The sequence below is a fragment of the Chelmon rostratus genome, chromosome 8, assembly GCF_017976325.1.
Source record: "Chelmon rostratus isolate fCheRos1 chromosome 8, fCheRos1.pri, whole genome shotgun sequence".
Lineage (NCBI taxonomy): Eukaryota > Metazoa > Chordata > Actinopteri > Chaetodontiformes > Chaetodontidae > Chelmon > Chelmon rostratus.
The window spans coordinates 12240225-12266795 of NC_055665.1; the positions used below are offsets into that span (position 1 = coordinate 12240225).

General features: G+C 42.3%; 6 protein-coding genes across 9 annotated transcripts; 1 reads left to right on the forward strand and 5 right to left on the reverse strand.

Annotated features, from left to right (window-relative positions):
• Positions 1–46: 46 nt before the first annotated feature.
• On the reverse strand, positions 47–3381 carry LOC121610274 (casein kinase II subunit beta). Of its 2 annotated transcripts, none has more exons than XM_041942304.1 (7): positions 3281–3381; positions 2805–2880; positions 1900–2002; positions 1697–1812; positions 1538–1613; positions 1219–1408; positions 47–955 (listed from the first exon to the last, which is right to left on the reverse strand). In XM_041942304.1, exons 2-7 carry the CDS (start codon positions 2874–2876, stop codon positions 865–867), a joined length of 648 nt encoding a protein of 215 aa, XP_041798238.1. In that variant the 5' UTR covers positions 2877–2880; positions 3281–3381; the 3' UTR covers positions 47–864. The 2 variants fall into 2 exon arrangements, with proteins under 2 accessions (XP_041798238.1, XP_041798239.1); XM_041942305.1 differs by having other exon boundaries at positions 2805–2943; positions 3281–3348.
• A 148-nt stretch (positions 3382–3529) lies between these two features.
• Positions 3530–5216, reverse strand: LOC121610275 (allograft inflammatory factor 1-like). The gene is made up of 6 exons (XM_041942307.1): positions 5118–5216; positions 4960–5021; positions 4743–4809; positions 4617–4658; positions 4312–4477; positions 3530–4003 (listed from the first exon to the last, which is right to left on the reverse strand). Exons 1-6 carry the CDS (start codon positions 5134–5136, stop codon positions 3916–3918), a joined length of 444 nt encoding a protein of 147 aa, XP_041798241.1. The 5' UTR covers positions 5137–5216; the 3' UTR covers positions 3530–3915.
• A 794-nt stretch (positions 5217–6010) lies between these two features.
• Positions 6011–8470, forward strand: LOC121610834. Of its 3 annotated transcripts, none has more exons than XM_041943130.1 (8): positions 6011–6131; positions 6291–6605; positions 6676–6951; positions 7043–7075; positions 7170–7349; positions 7444–7500; positions 7831–7893; positions 7980–8470. In XM_041943130.1, the coding sequence occupies exons 1-8, from the start codon at positions 6065–6067 to the stop codon at positions 7988–7990; spliced, it is 1002 nt and encodes a 333-aa protein (XP_041799064.1). In that variant the 5' UTR covers positions 6011–6064; the 3' UTR covers positions 7991–8470. The 3 variants fall into 3 exon arrangements, with proteins under 3 accessions (XP_041799064.1, XP_041799065.1, XP_041799066.1); XM_041943131.1 differs by having other exon boundaries at positions 8011–8470; XM_041943132.1 differs by having other exon boundaries at positions 6068–6172.
• On the reverse strand, positions 8397–10874 carry LOC121610833. The gene is made up of 8 exons (XM_041943129.1): positions 10774–10874; positions 10137–10421; positions 9764–10048; positions 9395–9679; positions 9031–9291; positions 8821–8925; positions 8679–8704; positions 8397–8554 (listed from the first exon to the last, which is right to left on the reverse strand). The coding sequence occupies exons 1-8, from the start codon at positions 10844–10846 to the stop codon at positions 8435–8437; spliced, it is 1440 nt and encodes a 479-aa protein (XP_041799063.1). The 5' UTR covers positions 10847–10874; the 3' UTR covers positions 8397–8434.
• A 754-nt stretch (positions 10875–11628) lies between these two features.
• LOC121610300 (steroid 21-hydroxylase) lies at positions 11629–15334 on the reverse strand. Its single transcript, XM_041942333.1, has 12 exons — positions 15202–15334; positions 14825–15013; positions 14616–14705; positions 14373–14527; positions 14102–14197; positions 13756–13866; positions 13570–13656; positions 13200–13283; positions 12888–13001; positions 12632–12798; positions 11960–12063; positions 11629–11873 (listed from the first exon to the last, which is right to left on the reverse strand). Exons 1-12 carry the CDS (start codon positions 15332–15334, stop codon positions 11629–11631), a joined length of 1575 nt encoding a protein of 524 aa, XP_041798267.1.
• Positions 15335–15721: 387 nt separating this feature from the next.
• Positions 15722–22815, reverse strand: tnxba (tenascin XBa). Its single transcript, XM_041942867.1, has 15 exons — positions 22700–22815; positions 20210–21411; positions 19984–20115; positions 18642–19886; positions 18431–18553; positions 18163–18306; positions 17933–18052; positions 17690–17845; positions 17472–17584; positions 17262–17394; positions 17025–17176; positions 16838–16934; positions 16564–16725; positions 16291–16454; positions 15722–16195 (listed from the first exon to the last, which is right to left on the reverse strand). The coding sequence occupies exons 2-15, from the start codon at positions 21279–21281 to the stop codon at positions 16097–16099; spliced, it is 3912 nt and encodes a 1303-aa protein (XP_041798801.1). The 5' UTR covers positions 21282–21411; positions 22700–22815; the 3' UTR covers positions 15722–16096.
• Between the last annotated feature and the right edge of the window lie 3756 nt (positions 22816–26571).

The following is a 26571-nucleotide window of genomic DNA, read 5'->3' on the forward strand; positions in this document are numbered from 1 at the left end:
GTTGGTCTGTCTGTGTGTTAGGCGTACAACTTAAAGTATCGTGAGATCTTGGAAAGATATAAATATTTAATGTAATTCACTTGTTCCACAGTAGATGTTGCTGCTGCTTGTTCAATCAACACCAAACTCTTGAGAATGTCACATGTCTAGATTGTAATACTGTAAACATGATGAAACTACAAATTTAGGATTATCAGGAAAATATTGTTACAGTTGCCTTAACAATCAAGTACATACACAGCCACTGAATGTGAAGGAAAGTAAACAGTGTAATAATAAAACTGAAAACAACCATAGGTCCATTTTTAAGTTCTTGATCTCTAATTTGGTATTCATTGTTTCTTGGAAATAGCACCTGACCACAGTGACACATATTGCTGTTATCAGATAAAATCATATGCACGTTCCATAATCTGTAAAGTTAATATGATTTGATGAAATTTAATTCCAACTTATGAATTGACTATCACAGATAAGGCAAACCAGACAGGGGCTGCTGGCAACATTTCCTGTTACATTCAATCACCTGCAATCGCCACAAAGCACACTGCAGCCTTCATTAACACAGTTAAAGCCACTTTTCTGTTTCAGACAAGTGTGAAAATATGGACTGACATCAATGAAACACTGTATCATGAGATTGACCCTTTGGGAATAATTACATGTTTGATAAAGAAAAACTAACCTGCTCAACTGTAGCAGTGTTTCACTAAAAGAGGAAATGAATCTGAATCTGAAAGTGTCTATGAACACAGAGGTGAGTTTGGGGAACTGTACAGGCATTCACTGGGATCATATAATCCATTGCTTAAAACGAGTAGTAAACCAAGTCTCTGAGTCCACTGTGTTCATCAAAGCAGAGCTTTAGCGAATTGTCTTGACCGGGCTCTTGAAACTTGATGCAGCTTGAAGTTGGAGTTGATAAGCCATTGGGTGAATTTTGAAACCATATAGCCTGAAAACAAAAAAGAATTAGTCACTTCCTGGACAGAAAAAAAAAAATCCTTTTCTAATCCTCTGAGGTCAGGGGCTGAGTGTCGTATGAAATTATTTGATATCAGTCTCAATATGATACCTGAGTTCAATAAAAAGTCCTACTGAGTAAGACAAAGTTTTCCTTTTGGTTGCCAATCACTTCAAACATACTAATAAAGGCATGTTAATACTAGTTTAAGTGAATGCTAACAATAAATAACAATAGCCTCAGATGAAACACACCTTGGCACAAACTGGTTGGCTGGTCGCTTCGGGCGATACTCTGGGTGCACCATGAACAGCATGTGGGGGAACCCTGTCCCAAAATAGGCTCCATCTGTGTGGTGGTGTCTGGAGGATTTGGGGGTGTAAACATCCATGCACTTTGGGCAATAAAGCTTCACCATTGCTTCACCAGGGATGTCTGACAAACCTAGATTAGACAAGAGGTCGGTGATGGTCGAGTGTGTCTTCACAGCCACTGACAGAGGTCAGAGGTGCAGTGTGGGTTTTGTATGAGGGAGAATTTGTTTAGTGGAAATGAAAGAAAAGCCAGACTTACCAATAGGAAGCATTGGCTGATTCTCACAATAGACTCTGGGGCAATAGCCAAAATCCCCTTGTTGATACTTTTCCAACTACAAAGAACAAATTTAGAAATCACTGTTGATTCTTGTCAAAGAGCGCGTAAGAATTTGAAGTTATTGAGTAACACTCTCACCATCTGTGCAATGCCTCTGTTTGTGAGGATGTAACGTGCATGTATGAGCCCATAAAGCATCTCTGCCGCCTGTTCTATCAGGTCACTCTGATTGGGGTTGTCTTCAAGCTCCTCATCTGCCAAATTAAAGTAATTTATGTAGATACGTTGACTCTGCTTTATTAAATTTCATGTAAGAAACGCTACTTGCCCGATATTCTCACCTGGCTCCAGGTCAAGAATCATGTCCAAAGCTTGGCGATAGTGAGGCACTTGCTCATTCAAACCTGTCAGGTTAAACTTGTCCTGGATGTAGTCCTCATCAACCTGTAACACACGATTGACTGGCTATTAATGGCGTTAATTACGGTTAAAGGACATTGCTACAGCACACCGATGTGGAAGCGTTACATAAGAGCTTAACAGGATTACTCAGATGCTGCCAATGAAGACAGCAACGAGTTAAAATTAGAATTGGATCGTATGAGTGCTAACCCATTAGACAAAACCAGCGTTCGGCACACTGATTCCTACATCTACCACCAAGTTCCTTCCTGGTATTTTTTATTTTAAGTGTTTTTCCTTTTACATGTTGAGTGAGAAGGCTTCATGTGCTTCAATGGAACAGATTAGTGCCCAGCAGCACAGGGAAGTGGCTCTCGAAGGCAGCTCTTAACTGTACATCTTAATACGACAGCACCAAATGACACAGATTATTACTAACTAACAAAAAAAATGACTTGTGTGAAACTTGGTTGCCATCTCCAGGTTTGTTCAGAGCAATAGAACTAGTGGGAAAGCAAAATCAAGACAAAAAAAACACTGAAAAGTCCATTAATGCATTAAAAAAAACCTGGCTGCCCAAAATGAATAAATAACTTGAACAAGTTAGTGCAGGTTAGTTAACATTACAACGTATAAATAATAAAATATAATGCAAGCAACAAAAACAACAATGCATGGTGTGTGCCCATTTAAAAGAAAAAATAGACTGCAGTCTGACTGTTTTTCCTCGGTGTACCTGTTCATTTTTTGATAACTTTTTATAAAATGAGTTGCAATTTGGTGATAAATCGAAACCGTCGATCCAGTCTAAAATCCCAGTTTGGGAATAACCCCGGTCACTGACCTCACAGAAGAACTCATTCCCTCTCAGTCCACAGAACCAGGATATCCAGGACACCTCCTCTGAGCTGCTCATCCTCCTGTCAGACCAAAACAGAGTCGCGGTGGACCGGATTCATTCCATATCCTTACCGGTTGGCTAACTGCTAAAACCGGCAGTTCAAATCAATTCTGGAGATGCAAACTTTACAAACGTAGATTCAACATTTTATTACAGAAAAAAATGAGCGTTTAAATCTGGGTCTTTTAAAAAATGGGGGATTTTATTGAATATAACATTAAATTCGCCTTGACTTCGCGTCTCTTACCTGCTACCAATGCTAGCTCTTGACTAGACGCTAGCTTGCTTGCTAGCGCTCGTTAGCATTGCCGCGTACAATACCGATAGTGAGCAAATTAATCATTGTAACTGCAATTTGTGTTCAGAGCTCCTGTCTCCTGCATGCATAGAAGTGTTTGCAGAAAGTCACTTTCACTCACCCTTCTTTTTATCAGTTAGCACATCAACTTGAACGCTTAGCTCGTGTTTTACAGTCTGCAGTTTATCCTCGCTCCCGAGATGATGACAAACAGGTCTTCCGGCCACCCACAGTTTTTCAAAATAAAGTTCCTCATGACTCATGTTCTGGCAGGCAGTGATAATTAATTTGTGTTTTTAGTAATTTTAGTAAGAACAAGAACAAAATTGATTTTCTTACAGTTCACTTTTATTAACTTTCTACAGAACTTGTTTCGTTGTGCGTGTGTGTGTCTTTTTTATATAGCCAATTTTGTGAAATGTTTTTGTTAAATGTAATGTAAAAACTCCTTATATAAAAAACTTTTTCTAGCAATAGTAAAAGCATTGATGACCATTCTTATGTAGATTGCACATCAATAGGCTATGTTTTGTATTTAGCTAAGCAGCTACAGCCATGAAGTATAGCCTGGACTCTCTTATAAAGCATTCATTTGCCTACAATGTAGTCTTAGGGTCTTACTACATAGAAATGGCACATTTCACTATATATTTGATGTATTGTCCTGTTTACATCAATTTTAAAGCATGTATGTGATGTCTAAATCTGGAAAAATGTCATGATGATAGTCATGGCCTGCTGAGATGGAGAGTTCATTCAGGGCAGGTCTGAAAAGGTTTTGCGACGAGGTGGTGCCACATCTTTGGGCTCCTGCTCCTTTCCCATGCCTTCAAACATCAAGATCCTGAATGAAGAAAATCACATGTCAGATGCTATAAACAACATTACTGTGAATGTAAGAGAGTATAAAGAGAAGCTTCTTTGCATTAAACAATCACCAGACATTTTAGGCCCTTTTACACTACGCCAATATTTGAATCTTTTGTTTTTAATCAGCTAGAATTAGGTTTAAGGCCTTCAGCATTACTACCAGCTTCAAACAAATGTATGTGTCCAACGCATATTCATTCTGTAATAATCTAAGAGCTTAATCCTCCTGTGAGACAACTTTGGGTACCAGCCCATTCTCTGAATTATCCATTGTTTACTCACAGTTTTAGAATTGCATTTCTTTTTCCCAGCATCATATTCAGGAAGTCGTGGTAGCTGATAGTGTCTTTCAGTGTTCCTCCAACCACCTCTGACATCATCTTTTTCAGCTCTAAGTGAGTCTTGGCCAATCCAAGTTTTTCCAGCATCCGTTTCAGTCCCATTATATCTTTAAAAAAATTGTAGTTCGAAGGAAGCAAATAAGTAAACAGTGGTTGTATCTATAATCTGTGAGAACAGTTTGATTGTGGGTCACTGCCGAAAACAGCAGTTGCTAACTGTAGCTAAAAATATTTAAGCATTTTTACCTATTTCTCCATTGTCGTTAAGATCAAACTCCATGTACTTGTCTGCAATGCAAGCAAATATAATCTCATTCCAAAATGTGTGGGTATAATGTGAATGATAGAATAATTCACGAAACCAATACTCACTTTTAAACATTTCAAGCTTTAAGCTAAGGTCTTCCTCTTCTGCATACTGGGGATCTGAGAGAAAGGCCTGGGGAAGTGATAGTGATAACACCCAGAGATCAGTCATATTTTTATTAGTAATTGTTTTTGTGTCCAGCCGCTGTGTCTTGAAAAACTATTGCAAAAGCCACTTATCTCTGTTAAAATATGATGACTTTGCCTATAGACATCAGCTCACCTCATTGATGGAGTTCAGCTTTTCTTCCTGCTGAGACTTGAGAAGACCGTATGCTTTGCCTCCTGCAATAGACAAACAACCAACACACAGCAGTCTCACAGATCGTCCAGTCAAAAAACACAGGCTTTTACTAACACAGCAGGAAAAAGAATGCTAACCTTGAACACAGCCGTCCATTTCTGTGCACACTGCAGAGAGCCTGTGAAACCAACAATGAGAGTGTGAAACGCTATGATGGCTCTATAAATCGGGTGACAAGAGGAAGTGGAGTGAGAGAGCTTCAGTTAGTGTTGGTGAGATACTCTGTGGTCTTTCAGGCTGCAGTGCACAGAGGTCAACTGGGGGATGCACCTGCAACAGTCCACAGTCTGAATTTCACCAGCTACAGTGAGGGAAAAGCACTGTCCTATTGCTCAATATGGGACGTTTACATACCTGCTGGGTAACGGCCAGGATGGGCTCATTTAAATGTGTAAGCTCTGATACGGTCGATTGAGAGGGTGACACTTCCTCACCGGTTTAAAAATAAGCTGACATTTTATTTAAGGAAGGAAGTGAGATGCAGCAAGGAGAGCTGTGACTTTGGAAAAAAGAAGGCAATGCACATTACTCTGAAGAAACAAGCTGGTTATGAGGCATGTCTGACAAAACAAACATGGTTATTTTTGGAAACTTATTATTCAGCAAACTGTAACTGAGAGCGAAAGGCCCAAACTCATGCAGTCCTACACACTCACACCCGCAAGCTGTCCTGCACAGCCGCAGTCAGGTCTGCCAGCCACAGTGCAGAGCGGCAGGGCGGTAAAAACCTGGCTCAAGGGCTTTTTAGCAGTGCTTTCTTCGCTCACATTAAAGCGTGAGCTGGAGAAATAACCTGACCTTGTGCTCTCAGGGCCATTGGTCAATGCGTTGTAATGCTTTGTTCTTGCCACATGGTGGCACATGGGCCACATCATGAGATTAAAAGACCTAATGTTTGACTGTCCTGCAGGTAGTTTCATGATGAGACCTCTGCGTGACTTAAAGAACTGAGAATAGGTGGAGACAAGAATTAAGTCCAGAAGAGAACAACCTCTTGTGCCTGCACTTGGTTGCATTACACAAAATGGAGCGTCTCTATCCCCAGGGTCTGCTGTTGTTAGTTCTGTTTATGGTTATATCAGACTGCAGTGGTGAGTAGATCACTGAATGATTTCTTCACCTGATTCAGCCGGTGAATACCATGAATGTATTTCCTTTTTGCTAATCAGTCGACAGTGAATGCTTTAATGTACACATGCAATATGAACACTGGGTCTTGTTCTTAAACTTCATCTATTTTCATTCTAAAGACATCTCACCAGTGATTGCTTCTCAAGGAGATGATATAGCTCTTCCTTGTTTTAACTCGACTGGGATGAAGAGCTGCTACAGAGTCAAATGGATTAAGCATGAAACAGATGTCAGCCAGATGAAGGTCATCCTTGCCAGGCCTAAAACACCCAAGATCCAGGATGCCGAGCGTGTAAAATGGGAGGCTGATGGAAGTGGACGGATGTCACTTTTTCTGACAAAAGTGCAGAAATCTGATGAGGGACTGTATAGCTGTGAAATCTGGCAAGGCTGGGATGCTATTTTTGTCATAAACATACCTTTGAAAGTAAAAGGTAGGATTTACTTCATTTGTTTTACTCTCACTCTTTTGCGAATAAGTCATGTGTCACGTAAATCTTTCAGAATGCAAAGCTCTCCAAGTGGTGAAGGCAGCGCCCGGCACATCTGTTAACCTGAGCTGCCCAGTGGACATGACATCAGGACAACAAGGGCCCCAAGACCTGTCCTGGGTAATGCTGAAAGGAGGCAATGCTGTACCTGTCAACTCTAAAAGGGCTGAAATTAACGGGACATCACTGGCCATCCACTCTGTGAACAACAGTGACAGTGGTTGGTACAGATGTAAATACAAGCTTGGACAAACTCAGCGCTGCTTTGACATTTATCTACTGGTCCAGGGTAAGATTTTAACCTGTTTGGTATTATCTCTGACAATAAATGACAAGATTCATGCTGTAACTTCTGAACCTTTTCTATTTCCTGCATGAAGTGGAAAAGGAGGCTGTGGCCACAACATCTCCAGGTTTTTATTATTTTTCATCCCGTTTCAGTTGCATCGGTAATATCCAGAGAAATGTGCTACTGTGATGCTTACGTTTTCCTCCTGTCGCCCTCAGTGCTGACAGCCAGCGGGAGTATTTCGAAACCCAGGAAGAACGGGAGCAGCTGGGCAGTTATTGCAGTTGCAGCCCCAGTCGTTATTGCTGTTGCCATGATTGCTGCATCAATAGGACTATTAATTTACCGCAGATGTAGCACCCAAAGAGCTGCGCAGCAGACCTGGAGGCCCCCAGCAGGTTTGACAAGTCCAGAAGCTACTTTTTAAATTTTGATAGCGATGCAGCATAATGAAGCATCATCACAGCTTCATGTTCTCTGGCTGTTTATCAGGCAGTCCTGTGGAGCACACTGACGGTTATGAGACCGTGAATCTTACACCTTCAGAGGGTGAGCGCTGTGCTGTGCTGTCTTTAGTCGAGTCTCTTCTGCTTTCTTTCTGCTACTTTTGATATTTTATTATTATGTAAATACGTTTTTACTGCTTGCTATTTTGATATTTTATTCTGTATAGTTTGTTCTTTATAGTCTTATTTCACAATTTTTCACTTATTTCACTGTGTGTAATGCTGCTGCTGCACTGAAATTTCCCAGCTTGGGATAAATAAAGTCTATCTATCTGTCTGTCTGTCTGTCTGTCTGTCTGTCTGTCTATCTATCTATCTATCTATCTATCTATCTTTATCACTCAGCTGACAACTTTCTGCCTTTATCTCGCAGATCTCCCACACCAACGAGCCAACAGTCTATACCAGCAATTCCAGCAAGAAGACCTGTGTACTTGTAAGTAGTTTTACTATTATGAAATCGTGCTTGAATCCTCGTCATATTAAAATAGTCGGATAACCATTTTCTCTCCTTCATTGCAGTCCATTATTAGTCTTTTTAACTCTGCTCCAGGAAAAAAGATTTCCTTTGCTGACTCATCTGGATTGCCTGCTCACATTTCTTCATGATGTAAAAGCACGTGTCATCGATTAAAAGCGTTTCTTGCGGCTTATATTGAGCTTCATGGAAAATTTGTACACAAGTGCAAACTGGAAAATGCTGCCCACCGTTGACTCTACATCACTGCCTTGTTTCTGTTGATATTTGTGATCATCTGTGTCATTTTAAATGAAATGTGAACAGTGAAATCTTGTACGCAATTTGACCTTTTTGATGATGACTGATCATGACAAAGGAGTCTTGAACATTGTTCTGCTTTTCTGTGTGTGACAAGAAAAAATTCACAGGTTTGGGAAAACATATATTTTGTGTATTGATGGTTGAAATTACCTGTCAAGATTAAAATATTGAGGAAAAGAAACACTTTTATTTAGTTCTAGTTCACAGCCTGTAATAAATCATAGAAACTGTCGGTGGTGGCAGCCTCTCTTTTGGATCCTCTTTGCTGGTGTAGTTCCTCATCATCTGCATCCTGAATGGCATCGTAAACATGAGTCTGTGAAGAGGAATCCTGCAGTTGTTACATTTGATTTTTCAGCTTGACAGCAAAACTAAAAGTAAAGCTTTCAGCAGGTATTTTTGGCACAACTGTTGTTTGTCTTTTCAGCATTTATTCTTACCATTCCAATAGTCGACTGCTCATTTCCTGTAAACAGAAAGGTTAAAAAAACATCAGTCATTCTGGGTATTTTTGTCAAAGCTCGACAACATTCTCACACTGCATCTGCACTGTAGGTATAGTTCCTTAACTAGACTCAGTACCTGCATCCTTTTTCTGCTTTCTCTTTGTGTATATGTAGAGTCCTCCAGCAGCAAGACATAGCAGGAGCCCCAGAGGAAGGGCTAACCACGCACGTGTTTGCAGAGCTGTAGGCATCAAATCATTATCATTTTCAGAAACAGGGCTGCCTTTTATAATATGTGTGGGTTGTATTTAGGACAAAGGGCAACAATAGCACGATGCATACTTACAGTCAACGGTGGGCCACCTCTTTGACGCCATCACATCACCCTCCCTATGCACTAAGCAGGTTAATTCATCTGACGTCACAGGTGAAACTGGGAGAAACAGCCTTTTTATAAGAGTGTTATTGTCACTTATTAAACTGCTCTGCCAGCTGTTTCGGCTACTTCCAGACCAGGTTAAATTGAAGTCTTTTTCACATTCTTGACTGCAGGTGAGCACGCACGTTAAGGTGAGATTATATCTTCCTGGCCCACACTCTGAAGTGACTGCAAAGACAATCACAAGAGGAAATGTTTTGCAGTGACAAAAAAAAAGTAAATGTAGCAGAAGGGCTTCTTTGTTTCGGCACACTGGGGTTTTAACACTCACCATCGAGGGTATGCAGCCTGATTTTGTGCAACACCTTTTGCTGACCGGTGGACTCTGAACACTGGTAGTCCCCGGCGTGCAGAGCACTCACTTTGCCGATGACCAGTGATGAGTCTGTGTTCACATGAAATGCCTTTGTTTGGCTTCTATGGGGTGACATATGATCTGTCAGTGTCCTTCCACCCACGGCCCACTCCACGCTGCCACTCGCACCGAGAGAGGAAGTGTTGCCACAAGTGAGTGACACTGACTCACCCACTGCAGCAAACACTTCCTCTACACCATCTGGGGGAAAGGGACCACTGGTTACACTTTGTACATCTTCACCCACATCTGTCATTTGGAAAAAAATCCAGCTAAGCTGATTACCTTTTACTGTTGTTGTATAGCTGATGGTGGCTTTAATCGTGTCATTCTGAAACAGCATGCATTTCCATTTCCTGTGATGGTCTGTCACTTTTTTTCTGATGATCAACTTAGAGAAGCATGCAGAGGGATTTTCAACGCCAAATCTATTTCCACCCAAAGGCGTGTTATCATCAGAACTCCACTTGATTTGTATCCCTCTGCTGTTACAAGGGCCATGTCCCATAAATGTATTGAGGTAACACTGAAGCTCTATTGTACCATTCGCAGGAGTCGAGCTCTCAGTAACTGGTGAAAAAAAAAATCATGTGATTGCTGTGATATTGTCATGAGCTCATTCAAGAACCGCTCTGCGTTACCAGGACAACTCACTCACGTTTAAGAATCTGAAGCAAAACACTCGAGTTGAGTGGTCCGCTGCCGCAAGAGTAAAGTCGTGCATCATTGAGCTCCAGGTGATGGATCCGCAGAGAGCAGTCCTGCAGAAAGCCGAGTCTCGGGACGTTTTTAGCCGTCACCTTCCCGGCCTTCACCACCTCAGTTACTGATCCAAACTCTCCAGCCTCGCTCCAGTTAACAGAGGAGCAGGATTCAATAGAGGGTATGCCGCAGGGCAAAGTAACACCATCTCCTTGTAAGGCAAACATCATCATCAAATGATCTGTTGGAGAAGACGAAGAAGCATTTAATTTCACCAGGTAGTTCTGTCAAAAGCACCAGCACAGTGTTCACTGATGGACCTGAAAACTTCCATCATGACCTGAACATGTTTATAACCTGATCTGATAATCCTGCATTATTTTCACATTTTTGCTCAAGTTTATCTGAACTAAATATTCAGTTGAATTCATTTTACTGGTAAAAATCGATGGTGAAAAATCTTTTACAGTACCTCGTGTAGTACCTCAGCATTTTGTAAATAAGGTCAGAAAGCTTCAGAGTTAATAAATCCTATCCCAGAAGATATGGAAAACAGATTAACAAGAGAACATGTTCTATGTTTCCATAATTACCAGATGAGTGAAGTCCAGCTGCTGCGTGTGTCAGAGAAAGAAGGCAGAGTCTTAACAACCAACAGGAAGCCATGCTTCTCTCAGAAGATGTCTTCTTGCAGATTTTAATGCTTATTGCTAAATCATTGCATAGCAGAAGCTTTTCAGAACACATTTTCAGGAAATGAGATTGAGGCAGCTCATCTTTAGACCAGCCCATCAGATGAACTCATGCTCTAATAATAACACCTTATAGTAAAGCCTGCTGCCACTGGTATCTCTCACCAGGCCTATTAATGATGTAAATGCAAACACGTTTTTACAAGCTGTGCCTCCAGCAGTCCACTGGAGATTTTACAGGAGTGAAGTTATTTCACTTTTCACAGCATGTTCAGTGTTTGTCCTCTGGGTGGTGCTGCCAGACTCTACCGCAGATACTCTTCTTGTAAAATTACTGGTATTTGACATTTTGACAGTAAGCTGCACAACCCCCAGGCAGTGCACAACCCCAACCCCAACAACCCCCCAGCCACACTTGTGATGTTGAGGCTTTTCATATAAATAACCTTCAATTGAGCACAAGCACTAAAACTGCAGTTTGCTTTGCCTTTATGTAAGATGTGAAAGAAACCACTGTATGTGAATCTGGCCTAAATGTTTTTTAGTGAGGCTCAGATGATTTATTGACATAAACTCATTAATGGTTTATTCTAATCAGGATATCCAATACTAGAGGCAAATGGGCAGAAGTATTGATGAGAAACATACATGTAAAAGTTCTGTAATTATTTTACATGTAAAAGTTATAAAAAGTATTTTATTAGCACACAAATGGCCAACAGTTAAGTAAGCAGTACACCCTCTGTCGTTCAGGGATTAGTCAGCTCTTGGGCGTGCTATGACTGAGTAGGACTTGACCTTGAGCACAACACTAGCAACTCCTCTCAGGTCGGGCAGAGAGGCCTCGCTCTCAGGAGGGACGAACTGGAAATCTCTCAGCAAGTAGGCAGTGAACAGAAAGAGCTCCATTTTGGCGACAGACTCCCCCAGACAGAGCCGGGCCCCACCTCCGAAAGGGATCAGGGCACGGGTGGAGCCTCCTCCTCCCTCCAGAAAGCGCTCTGGAAGAGAGAGAGAGCGACTTTATTTGAGGTGTGCCGAGCCAAGTGAAAGGAATGCGCTCCAGCTCACAGTCAGGGAGCAGTACCTGGTTTGAAACTGTACGGGTCAGGCCAGACTGCAGGATCGTGGTGAGCTCCGAACAGATTAGGAATGATGACTGTGTTCTTGGGGATGAAGTGACCTGCAATACTAAACATGTGTGGGGATTTACCACAGGTAAAAACAGTGTTAGCAGGTAACACATGGTGAAAAAGCAGAGCACAAAATCAGTACATCAACTCAGCTGGTCTCTGTGTGCACCAGCTCACTGACAGACTTGATCCCAGATCAGATAAAAAATTCTGCACATTTTCTACATGGAAACAACAAAATTGGTGCTTTTCAGTTTATTCTTTGTGTAATTATGTAGCCAGTTTGCAGGGATTTGTTTTGGATAGGCTCATTATAGGGAGAAGTAGTTAAGCCTGGGTCCTGTGCAAACTGTTTACTCTTTTCTTTTCAATGCAATTCCTCCTTTATAGCCATGTTCATTGTAGGTATTTGCATCACAAATCACAAATGTGTAATATTTGACATTTTATCATGCTTCCTGCCTTGACTTTGGAACAAGGGCTAAAAATTATTCCTGAAATACCGGAGAATCGTGACTCTTTGCCGCCTATGTAAACTGGTCTTTGTTGTACCAACCTCTACCAGCTGTCTGATCTCACAGAAAAATTATCTCAGTAGGAAATCTCCTCCTTTTACATTCTCTGACCTGCTGTCTCTGATGGCTCTGTGTGGCACCGCCAGCGGGGCCACAGGCCTGAGCCTGAGCACCTCATGGATGAGAGAGCACAGGACAGGAAGTCTGTGTCTGTCACTGTACTTGGGGTATCGTCCCTCCAGCACTGTGCACAGCTCCTCATACACTTTGGCCTGAACCTAAGGATTAAAGTAAGAGAGGAAAGAGACACTGAGATGGGATTCAGGACGTGTAAATATGGTGTTTTATGGAAAATGGTGCGCCCTGCCTCTGGTCTGTGCAAGAGGAAGGCCACGGTCCAGTTCAGCCAGGCTGCAGTGGTCTCTGTTCCCCCGATGAGAAGGTCCACAGTGGCCATGTGAACATGAACATCTGTGAGGAGCTGGAGACACGATGACATGATTTATTGGTAGGAATATTATTATTATTATTATTATTATATTCAAATTTCAGGGCGTCCAGATGATTCATTAAAGAAAAACCCTTGCTGACATGGTGGATAATACAGAGACACCCCCAAACACAACCCGTAATCTGCTCCCACAATTCAGACTGATCCTCCTCAGTGTTCACTGCTTACCACTCCATGTTCTGTGTTGTGATGTTTGTCAAGGCCGTGGAGGAGGGATCCTGCGATGGCGTCCTCATTTTTGCTGTCTTGTGACTGCACAGATAGCAAAGCAGCAGCTGATAAAGATGAACACAGGCTTTATAGATAACATGTCTCATTTTATGAGCGTGACCGCCTGATTTAACTTGTGGGATTCTGAGATTTGACAGAAATGACTGCACACAGGTCTTATCTAATCACCAAGCCACACCAAGCCTCTTTTTTTGCCTCTTTTTTTTAACCAGTAATCCGAGCACTTTAGTATAATTAGAGCTCTCTATTGTATGCTTTGTGACACATTTTTCAACACTTAATTCTTTTCAGCCCTTTTTTTACTAACCTTGTAATTGTTGAGATGTTTTTGTATGATTGCATCTCTCCTGGCCACCTCTTTCAGGAGGCGGGAAAACACAGGGTTGGGTAATTTCTTTGGGAGAACAAATGACATAATGTGTGAGAGCGCATGAAGAAGATGTTTGCCAGACTTTCCTGTGATCTACAGTCGAGACAATGAATATTTACTGACTCTGAGCAGTGGGAAGGAGTCCAGAGCAGAAATCCAAGAGGAACCCCAAAGAGCAACAATCTCATTCAGGCAGCTGTGCAGCTGCTGCAGCTCCAAAGAGCTCTTATCATACTAGAAAACACAGAGATAGTATTTTCATACATCCTACCAATAAAATGCACTGTCTGATAACACACTAGCACATTTTAAATGGACTTACTATGTAATGCAAGTTTCTTAAACATAGACAGGCAACCAAGCGCTGGTCAGCCACAACCGCAACTGTTCACTGATGAAAAACAGATTTTGCAATCCATCCCTGATACTAAGAGGTACAAAACTGAGCTGTGGGAGGACAGATACTCACTTGTTTTCCAAAAGCCAAAGTGGTGATGACATTACTGGCTGCCACTGTGAAATCCTCTGAGAGATCTACAGCACTGCCTTGATAGTCCAGCAAAACCTGAAAACAGACAAACAATGCTTTTCATGTGACCGCTTTGGAAATATCTTAAGTTTTGGTCTGCTGCCTGGATCGCGATTATATTACAGGCTAATAATTTTTTAGATCATTTTTTTTTTTTTTGTCATCCTGTTGTCCACTAGTGTACAGTTTGTTCCTCTGGTGTTTTCCGTACCTTTCGCAGATGCAGCGCCTGCCTCTCAATTACATCATGCAACGACTGCTGGCAGCAACGCTGCAGAGCGCTGTGGACTACACGACGATGTGCCCTCCACTCCTCATTGTAGTCCCCCAGAGAGATGGTGCGCCCTCCCCCAGACACAATATCACCTGACACAAGTCCGGAGAGGTCATAAGAACGTAGAGCTGTACAATAGTCAGGCATACTCTCATTGCAAAAGACGTTTGAGTTGTTTACCTGTGTATGAAACCGGTCTGCCAGCAAAGTCTGACCATTTTTTCACCAGTGCTTCTCTTATGACGTCACAGCTATTAAGAATCACCATGGCTGCAAAAACACAACAGGGCTGTTGGTGTTGTGCCCATCAGAACCCAACTGTCGACAAAAAAGTTCTTTAAAGAAGCTGATCTGCTTGATTGCATGCAATAGAATAAAACTGTGCTTACTTGTGTTTCCACATTTGAGGCGATATACGTTTCCATACCGCTGTGCCAGATTGGTCAGGTGAATTGGCAGGTGATCATGTGTCAGCTCCATCATATTGCCTATGAGGAAGAGGCCAGGAGGACCTGGGAGTGAAGGAGAAGAGGAGCAGGGGAGGAACTGATACAGATACTGCAGCAGGCCAGCCTCAACTGAATGAAAGAGAAAGGTAAAACAGAGGATTACTAATCATCAAAATCCATTAAATCAAGTTCAATGTGTTAGTTGTCCATGTGTTGAACAAATGGATTAATTAATTATATTTTCATGACATTAAAAAACTTGATTGTGCAACCAGCGTGATCAAATACACACATAAAGACAACAGATAGATAATTACCTGCCCACTTGCTTCCCTTGTTGTCTTTCTCTACACATTTGTCTCTCTGACCAGAAGTGCCAATCAGTGCCATGAACAGCATAACAACCAGGAACACAGCTCCCACACTGATCAGTGATATTTCTATTGCCATTGTGTGGCTTCTTGCTGGTGTCCCACTTCAGAAAGCCAGTCAGCACACTGCTTGCCACATTTATAGTCTTTTTCTCATCAGTCTCTGAGCCCATCAGTTTGATATAATGTTGGTGTTTTCACTAAAATCAAGGCCATCTAGATAGCTTTTTAGGTCAACACATCTGAAAGTAAGATGAATGCAACACATGTAACGAGAGACAGCCCGATAAACACGGCCTGGACTGGGTGAAGGGCGTGACAACACATCACAGCTGACGTGACAATCATACTGGCATTAGTTTATCTTGTAGAGCAGGGAATGAAGAAGCTGCTCTCTGTTAAGAGATTTGTGTGTTTTAACTTACAAAGCAAAACAAAACGACACTTCAGACCCACATGAGCCACATTTATTCCAATGGAGTGAGACAGTGCATTTTTAATTACAGTAGTAGTGGGGTGGCATACCGTGGTGGTGCACAAGACGAGTCAAAACAAAACTGTGTTGAAATGGACGGGTCGGGCAGAACAGCAGAACAGTATACAAAAAGTTGCAATAAAGATTTCTCCACTCTTTTGGTTTATTTCCAGAGAGAAGAAAAAAACATCAGAAAAAATCTTGCACGCTGTTGTTACAGCTATCAACACCACTGTACATGCAATTTGAGTTGGAAAGTGACATGCAGCAACTGTGAGATCCACTTTTCTTCTGGATTCTGGAGCTGTGGTTCTCTGTCAGATGCAAGGTTTTCAGACTGGAGAACCCATGAAGACTGATGTATATTTAGCCATGAGTTGCAGGAGAGAACCTGGACGGCCTGAACTTCATCTCAGTGAAGGGAATGGAGGCATCTTTACCCTTCCAGTCTATCCAGACTATTCCCTGTGTGAGAATAGAGACAAGTGATGATATTTGGTTTGTGTATAATAGAGGATGTCTAAAATTCATAAGTCTATTTCAAAGTAGTTGAATTCTACCTGATTATTACTGTTGATGCCAAAAAGACCATTGAGGTTGGTCTTGTAGCAGTTCTTGTACCACCAGCCTCCCATGTAAGCCCTGGCACAGTGGATCCCCAGAGGATCAGGGTCCTTGTCGCGGGCTGAGAATGGACGCCCATTATGGTACCTCATAGAGTCACCTGACAGAGAAATCCAGTGACATTCCGATATGAATTGTCAGGCATTTACTGTGTAACACAATATATGCTGCACATGTTCAGGAAAATTCAACCTTTATACAGTTTTCACCTGCAGTTCCAGTGTAGCCAGACACTGTAAGAGTAAAGTGCCTCTCCACTGAATCAATGGAGAAGTTAGCATAGTGAGCGTAAGCGGTGTCATTTCCAGATCGCATATCCACTCTCAGACTTACAGGGCCGACACTGGTCAGGTTGTGAAGAAGCTCATTTCCTAATAGTGGCAGAAACGTAGAGCGGACAGTTTAGGTCAGTTTATTTAAAACAAATATTCTAATGTAGATGTGGTGATAATAAAAAAAAAAAAAAGCTTGCTGCAACTGTACCGAGCCAGAACTCTTCGCTGAGGTTTCCAAAGCCAGCACTGTATTCACTCCAGGTTCTGTAGAAATCCGTCTTTCCATTCATCCTCCTCTGGAACACCTAAAAACCACACCTCAGATTGTCTAAATCCATTCTGCCACTTTTTTCACGCAAGGTTTGATTCAGATAACAGCAGTGTTTTTGTCTCACCGTCCAGCCACCTCCGTCCGTCTCCATGTCACAATAGACTCTGACCGCTCGTCCCTCTTTACCTTGCGGGTAGATATCCACCTCACCTGACTCCAGAGCTCCGTTGAGCAGCTCCTGAGAGCACTCAGTAGGGAAAGGGAAACGCAGTTTGCCTGAGGGATGAAAAAAAAGAGCAACTCAAATCACAAAAAAGTCTTGATGGGGCAGAGAAATTAGCAGAGGCATGAAATACACTACCTGTGATGAATTCAGTCGTGACAACAGACGTGTAGTGTCCATCTCTCTCGCCTTGTACCAGAACAATATAGCGTGACATCGACAACAGCCCTGTCAGCTTATACTCCGTGATGGATCCGTCCAGGATCACCTCCTAATGTAGAAGGCACACAAAGTTACTCTCTTATGTCTTTGCACTGTATGTGCCAATGATGAGGGAATATTATTCACCTTTGTCTCCTCTCCTGCCACCTGGTAGATCAGTCTGTAGCTGTTATAAACAACACTGGACATCTTCCATGCCACCACGGCATAGCGAGCACCCACTTCACTGGCTTTGACCACTGAGGGATGCAAAAATGCACAAGCATTTAGTTTACACATAAACTCTGTAGACTAAAGCAAATTTAAAAAACCTGATCTCCCTTTATTTATTTCCATCTACTCACCAGTAGCGGTAGTAAATGTAGTTGAGATGGCCATACTCTGGAGGCTGTCCTTCTGGCTCAGGACTTTGACTGTGTACAGGGTGCCTCTCTGCAGGCCTCTCAGCTGGTGCTCCACCGAGTTTCCAGACAGCATCACTGTCACTGTCACATTAGGAGCTGCAGCAGGAAGGACAATTAATACCACTTAGCTTACTCATTAGCACTTTGTCATCAGTGATTAGTGGGTAATGTTGCCACACTCACTCTTGGAGGACTCATAGCTGATGATGAAGCGGTCTACTTTGCCCAGACTGGGTGTCCATTGCAGCACAGCTCTGGTATCTGTCACATTGACAACTTGCAGATGTGTCGGAGGGGCAGGCACTGCAGGAAAGAGACAATGCTTTGTGTTTATTGATGTTTTCACATGCTAGGGAAAAAAAAAAAAAAAAAAAAGTAGCTGCACTTTCCGGTAAGCTTATCTGACTGTGTACCTGTGGTGATAACGGCTGTGAGGGCGTCACTCTGGGCTCTGCCTTGTGTGGTAGTTACAGTGATAATGTAGGAGGATCCAGCGGACAGACTGGACAGAACCACTTGAGATTGCTGAGAGTCCACAGTCACAAAGCGGATCTCCCCTGGCAGGATGACACATCACAAATACCACGGTTAAACAACTGGCACCTCTCAATAAAAGACCCACACTGTCTGATTACTGTGTTTTTGACCAGAGATGCTGTATACGGGTAGTCTTTGACAGACCTGTGATAATGTTGGTGTATGTGACCCTGAAGCCTGCAAATGTGGTCTTTGGTTTTGACCAGGAAACAGTGAGAGAAGACTCTGTCACATTGCTGAAAACCATCTCGGTGGCTGGCTCAGGACCTGGTGAGAGAAAATATTCTTATTCACAATTTGTCGTAGTAGTAGTGGAGGAATTATATATAAATAAAAAATGTGCAGCTTAAATCACCTGTAACTGCAGTTACTCTGTGAATCTTTGATCGTCTCTCAGATGCAGCACCATATATGTACAGGACATAGCCTGTGCTTGCCCGAAGGTTGCTGAACTCCACAGAGCGTACGTTGCCAGGGACCACCATAGAGATCCGCTTGGTTTCAGCTCTGCCTCTAGATCCAACAGCTTTACCAGAAGCTGCAGTTGCGTTGGTGCTCTCACTGTGTACCTGAACTTCAGTTGTGTTCTTAGCAGTGGAGGCCTTGTCTCCTTCGAGATCCTCCTCTTCAAACTCCTCATGGTAGTCTTCGTCACCCTCTGATCGTGGCTCTCTTCTGATCACGGTGAAGGTCTTGAACATCCCTTGTGGGGCTGACCATGTGACAGTGAAGCTGTAGGAAGAGATGTTCATGACCTTGACCGAACCTAGTCCAGATCCTCCCATCCTCCTTGAGCTCCCAGAGCCGTGGACTGTTGTCTTGTTGTGCAGAACTCGAGTGTCTCCTGAAGTTGACGCAATGGTTGCATTCACAACATACTGACTCTTCTGTGTAACTTTCTCTTTTCCAGTCTTGCCAGCTTCAGTGTGTCTGCTGTCAACAGATTGCACAGTTACAGTCTCTGCTTTGACCTTCTTGGTGCGTTTATGTCCAGATGATTGAGTAACATTCTTCTCAGCCAGTGTGGACTGCTCCAGGATCTCCTTCCCCGCTCTGGTTTTGTTGGTTGCCATGACCTTGGTCAGAATGGTCACAATTTTAGCCGTGCCATTAGATTTCTTCAGGTTACTCTGAGTTACATTGGTTTGAGGTTCATCTTTCAGTTGGTCAGATTTAGGATATGTTTTACTGGCAGTTCCTTCCTTAATTAGCTTGAGGTCAGTTTTTTGGAGGACCTTTTTAGAGGTCAAGACTGTTGTTTTGCCTTTGCGGGCCTCTTCTTTCTTTCTTCCCTCATGCTTCAACAGAACTTGAGCAACAGTTGGGCGACTGGCCTTTGTGGCACTTGAAGAGTCTTTAATAGTTATTTTCTTGACAGAAGATTCTTGTTTTGATTGTGTTTTAACAAGACCTGCTTTAGCATTTGTAGCCACTTTGGGTTTGGTGTCTGTCTCTTTGGCTTCAGACACCTTCTTCTGCTCCTTCTTCTGGAGGAGGGTGTGCTCTGCCTTGGTGGTTTTCTCCTGCATGTTCTCCTTGTCTTTGTTCACCTGCAGGGTAACTGTTTCCACTGTTACCTTGGCCTTTCCTTTGGCAGCTTCTGAAATTGCAAGATTAGAGGTTACAGTCAGTGTGAATAAGATGATACTCAAAATAAAAAAATAACATCTCTCACTTTAATGTCTCTAATGACTTACTTTTGTTGCACTCGGCTCCCTGTGCACACTTACTGCAGTCTGGACCCATGAATCCCTGCTGGCAGATGCATTTCCCCTTCTGACATTCCCCATTGCCACTACAGTCATTTTGACAATTTGCAGAACATGGACCTGGGCAGCAACAAAAATGAACAAAATTACTGAATCCACATTTCTAATGTGTTCCGTCAAATATGATAATCTGGTGAATATGACAGAATCATACATTGCTCTTTGAAGGAGGACATTTCTCTTTCCAGTCGGGCCACACGCATTTTCAGCGCCGCCATCTCAGACTCACATCCCCCAGTGCAACCACCGGGCAACAAGCTGATCTTATGCGTCATCACCAGAGGAGCGCCAGGCTTCAGCTTCAGCTCCTGCTCCTTGGTGCTGCTGGAGTCGCAGCCTTCACTGATGACCACTTTGATTGGTTGTGTTGGGGCAGGCTTTTCTTTGGTGGTGGGAGCTTTGACCACAGCGGTCTGATTGGCAGAGGATGTGACCTTCTCTTTGTCGGCTGCAGAGCCACCAGATGCAGCCGCCTTCGCTGGTGTTGACAGAACAGCTTGAACTACTGCGGGGGCAGGCTTGTCTTTGGAGTTCTTCACATCAGTGACGAAGGGAGATTTAGCTACAACAGTCTGATTGACGGAGACTGTGGGCTTGTTTTTGGTGGTTTTAGCACCACTGGCAGGAGCAGACTTTGGGGATGTTGACTGAACATTTTGAACTACAGTGGGGGCAGGCTTGTCCTTGGCAGTCTTCCCATCACTGGTTGAAGGAGATTTCACTGTAACGGTCTGATTGGCTGCAGGCTGCAGCTTGTCTTTGGTGGTTTTAGCACCACTGGCTGAAGCAGACTTTGTGGATGCTGATTGTACATTCGGTGCTCCAGTGGGGGCAGGCTTGTCTTTGGTAGGCTTCACTTCACTGGCTGCAGGGGATTTAGCTAAAACAGTTTGATTGACTGAGGCTGTGTGCTTGTCTTTGTTGGTGACGGTGCCAGTGACTGGAGTAGCCTTTACTGCTGGCGGAGTGGTTTGAATCACTGCTGCGCTGGGCTTGCTTTTCGTGGCTGCTGGAGTGGGTAAGACTGTCTGATTGACTGTGTTTGGCTTTAGGGTTGGGCGAGCGGTCTGTTTGGCGAGAGCAACAGTGGTTTTTGGTTTTGACAGGGTGAAAACGGCATTGGGTTTGCTCGCTTCGCTTCCTGTCGAGTTTCTCCTCTCATTGGTCGTGGTTTGAAGGGAGGGAAATGGGGTGAGAAGGAGGAGAAGTCCTAAAGTAAACAGCATTTTGAGCCAGGAGCAGTAGCCAGAGATGCTATTGCCTTTGGTGGATCTGTATGTATGTTACTGTAAAATTATGAACTCCTTCCTCTATATTTCTGTGACCACTTGTAAAGGGGATTAAGCCGGGTCTCTCCTGGAGAAGAAAAAAAAAATGAAAGAGCTGAGTTATGACTGACTTTAATTCATGTAATTTTATGTCAAATCATCTAAGAACTTTTTTCTCATCCCGAGAAAGGCTTTGCTGGGCATACATGCTCTTTTTCAGCCAGTTCCCATTCACAATTTGATGCTCACTTGCAAAACCTTCTACTGCCTTTGAAGAAGCTTCAACTGGAGCAAATTCAGGTTTCTTGTCTGACCTGACACTTTGTCCTTTAACTTCTCAGTCATAGCATTTAGGCTACAGGATCTCCAAAAGTTATATGCTGTGATTTGATATTTAAGAAGACTTAGTGATCAAAATCATGTGGATTGGAAGAACATATCAAAACATTTCTGAACTTTCTTAGTCAAGTTTTCTGTATACCAGTGCAAGGCAAAGCATCATCAACAAAATATAATATTACTGAGCTGCTTAAATTCTACAAAAAGTTCATGAAAAATTACATTATATAGCTTTTTTAAAAAACTGTGCATACGGCCACACTTTTAAAAGTGAAGTGCAGCACTGTTCCAATCAGCCATAATAGTTCATTGAATGTCTTGCCAAACCCAGTCGAATCTAAACTAGTTGGTTTTGAACAGGAAGGAAGAAGGTGACTTGAGCGGGAAGTCTAGAGGGTCTGCTGGAGAGACCAGAGGTAACAGAGCGTCACTGTATAGAACTGTGCGGGACACTGTACGTCTTTCACTATACAGAAGGTTACATAATCCGCTGCAGCCACAACTCATAAAACCACTAAGAGAAATATGTCCAGCCTTGGCCTTAAATCTGTAGAAAATCAAATAAATCTTGCAGCAAGTAAACACATTAAGATGCTTTGCTACACAGCAAGCCAGTTTTTAGATGTTGCACTGGAGAGCATGGATTAACGGAATAATTGGCTGCAGAATCAACTGAATTAATCTTCTAAAATATGAATTGTCATACTACCAGTAATTTTCATAGAATGGAAAACAATTAAAGATAAGACAGATTAAGGTGAGTTACAGTATTTCTAACCATGCTACACAATGTGTGCACACTCAAAATTGCATATCATGCTCACCATTCAGTGCCAATAGTGCAGTGGAACTGTTTAAGGTCTTTATTCCAATGAAAACATATAAATTAAATATGTCTACTTCTCACAAATGTCCTTATTCAGCTCCCTGAGAGGCATTATGACGTGACAGAATATCAGCAGACATCTAAGCGGAGTATATTCATTAAAATGACTGCATTTACTATTTTGATATCACAGGAAGAAAAGCGAACTTACCAGAATAATGATTTAGTTCTTGGCTTTATCGCTTGCTTTGTGTCGCTTGCTCCATCTGAAAAGCTCACATGGACTTGCTGGATATGATCTGGGAGGAAAAAGGTGAGAGAAAGGACCACCACTAGAAAGGAGGAGAGTGATAAAGTCGGCTCCTACTTAAGGACCCCCCCTCCTTCTCCACGCCTAGTGGTCCCACTCTCTCAACCACCATGGAAAATATTTGTATTGGACTTTCAAAAGGAGTGCCATTTTTTTTTTTTACACAGATTTGAGGATGAAATATAATCTACAGATATTACTACTCTCTTATTTGTCTTCTTCTTATCATTTTTATTATTTGAATGTTTTATCATGTTTCTATACATTTTCCTGGTAGGTTAAACTCAACTGATCCAGCATGAAATTTAGTAAGCCAGTGATTTTAAATCTAACATTTAGTGTGATTAGACTTTAAATGAGTATACTAAAACTGCAATTTTTGCTCTGGAACTCTATACAGTACATGCTGGGACATTTTATGTGTTCTTCCACATACAGTAGCACATAAATAGCCTGCATGTTTCAGCTTTGCATGGCTGTTGGCTGCTTTTTCAGTGTCTGCTGTATGTAACTTGACTTATACCAGACTTTGCTAACACCTAGACACAGCTTTGATTGAATAAAGCCCTGGTCTGAGAATCATGATTCAGCTGGAATACATAGCATAACACTGCAGGTATTCAGTGCTGACTCTGGGGGACAGGAACCTCTCGCTATATGAATTGGCTGTTTGTTGGAAGTAATGAGATGTAACTACGTGGGAGTTATGTAAGTGACCAAATATCCACCAGATTTAAGGAATGCTCTGTGAAAGCTCTGAATCTCTGACCAAATGGCCACCCACCATCCCACCTTTTGTAAACCACATGAAGACAAGTATGTCAAGGGTCTAGAGCAAACAGGGCTTAAGTGACATATCCCTAATTTTACAGGACAGCAAAAACAAAAGTTTGTATCATTGGAGCTTTTTATACATATAAAGATAATGTAAGATTCACTGACATCAATTAAGAGTCAGCAATTTTATGAAAAGTTTTTTTGTATTAGTTGTTCCAGTGAACTACCACAGGCTGTGATTTAAGTATATTCTTCCATTACAATGCATATTTAATCCTTACTTATGTTCAGCTCTAAAGAATCCTTGAGGCAAACCAAGCAAGAGATGAGGAGAAATAGTTTAATTGTGTTATCCAATAAAAAAAGGCTTTTCTGGTCACTGACAAAAGCAGTCATGACCATGCCTGTAAGTGCCTGCTGAGATAGATGCATTGCAGATGCTACACAGTATGGAATGGTCAGTCACCTTGCATGAGTTACATTGGACAGCATTGTCTAATTCATGCATGATAAAATACTTTTATAAAGTAAAAAAGAAAAGCAAAGTGATAAATACTTTAACCATCAAGTTGTTCTGTCACTAAAGCAGTGAGCATGCAAAACCATTTTGCATAACAGCTGTGAAACTCAACCAATGCTGAAGAAACAGTGCTCTCTTGTTCTGTTACTGCTCCTCATACTCAGTCTATATGCGTTGCTGTGTGTGTATGTAAGAACCCACACAGTAAAAACATACATTAGATATTTTAGTTGCAAATGTGCTGAGCTAATGTTGAGCTACGCTTTTCATGGCAAGTACACCACGTTCTGATACTGAAACACAACATTACTGCAGCATCATAATGACAATAAACTGGTGAGTATAAGTTTTTGCAGATTGCTGCACACTGAACCAGTCGGTGCCACGAGACTGCACAGCAAAGGAGGTGGTTGCTCTAAGAGTGAATGACAGTTGAGGAGCGGTTGGTGTATGAACGTTCTCTCTCACATAATGTTTGATTTACTCCTGGATTTATGCCAAAGCTGGGTCCGTGGTGGATTAATCACCCTGCGGGTGGAACTAGAGGAGAGAGGTGACAAAGACAGACATACTGGAAGCACAAAATGATGCACATCACACATGCACAAAAATCTACTCACAAATTTGCTCCACTAGCTATTTTGTATATATATACACACAGAGAGAGAGAGGGAGAGATCCTGTTTTCATGAAAAGGACAGTATCTATTTGTAACCAAATGGATGAAACAAATCTTAAATTCAGGAGAACAAATTGTTGTATCTTAGTTAAAATGGCACTTAATTAACACCAAACAAGTATTACTAATCATATCAATAGTTCTGTGTTTCTCAAGCGTTCCAGTAAGCCATGACGGCGCGACAGCAAGCCAGCATGCATCATGGGACTCTGAAACTGAAGCGGCTAAATGGAACTCAGCCATCATTAATTTCATTGTTACACCTGTTATTTTCCAACTGCGACACGTCAAACTGTCTCGTGTGAAAAAAGGCCTGTTCTCAAAAGGCCAAGTCACCTCGATATTGAGGTGAAACAGAGAGTAATTGTCAGTGTCATGTGGACTCCTGAGTGGGTGGTCCCACTCCATCAGTGCCTCCATCTGCTGGCAGCTTCCAGGAGCAGCTCCGCCTTTACCCTTCTCCTTTCTGCACCATAGACCACCCTCAAACCGCTGACCCTGTGTTGGCCTTTTGCAAAAATGGCTGCAGACACACCCGTCAGCAACTAAGGCTGCTGCACACCTGAGAAAATACACCTGGTCGTACGAGCGCATTTCACAATTCCCCAGCCAGTGTCACAGTTGATGCTCAAGCATATTTGGTGTGTTAGAGGGGGTGAGTATACACTCATGGGATATGAGTATTTACAGTAAATTTCTACAGTAAAAAAGAAATCTATCATTCGCTCACCACTTTCGGTCTTTGTTGAGAGAATAGTCGCATTCTTGTTGCACAGCCTGAACAAGAACTTATCTGCCACTACGACTGTCCACTCCTGTTGATTGTGATTCTGCACTGCATGACAAGCCATTGATTACCTTGAGAGGGCTACAGTAAAAAGGCCACTTTTTCAAATGTGCTGTTGCTGTTGGCTACTGATGCTGCACCGTAGTAATCCCAAGATGAATATGTGTGATGCTGAAGTCTGCGTATTTATTTACCCTTTATTGATTCAAATTTAATGAAATGTCTAATGGCAAAGGGTGAAACAGTGCAGGCATTGATCTGGCTGTGATTGAAGTGATGGTCAGTACTCCCATGTTGCTTACATTGGACCTGGCCTCAGAGATTAGAATAATATAAGCACATAAGCCCTTGCTTGTTCTTCGCCTCTCCACCCATGCCCCCTCTTACTCCTGCTGCACTGCTCCCTCCCACTGCCAGACATTTTCCCCTGTTTCCTCTCTCTGCATCACCTACAACTCAACACTTTTTTGAATTATATTATAGCACTAAGTTTTTCTGCGGGTTGTTTCCAAGTGGAGCACATTTGGGAATAGGGCTATTAGCCCTCTAAAGCTAATAAAGAGCTATTATTCTCATGAGGTGATGACTGATCCAAATCCTGTCACTGTGTAACTTCGCCGGGGGCAATTGAGCCTGTCTTATGTGCAGACTCTTATGCCACTTTATGTGTATGTACTGTGCTAACTCAAAACCGCTCCCCCTTTCCCCTCTCCCTCACCTTGCAGATGTTAAGTAAAGAGGGGGGTAACTTTGAGGGGGGTTACATTGAGTACAGAGACCTCTCTCAGATCCTTTACAGCCAGTAAAACAAATAAAAATACATAAAAAACACATATATTCAGCAGGAAAGCTAAATCAAACCAGTACACCAAACTGAATCACACTATTTGGAGAGACCAAATGTTTGTTTGTGGATGCACTTTTTTCTGTTGCTGTGTTCCATTTGATATAATTATCTCATGTATGCATCCAGTCATTGCTCCAACCACTTCTACAATACAAATACAACA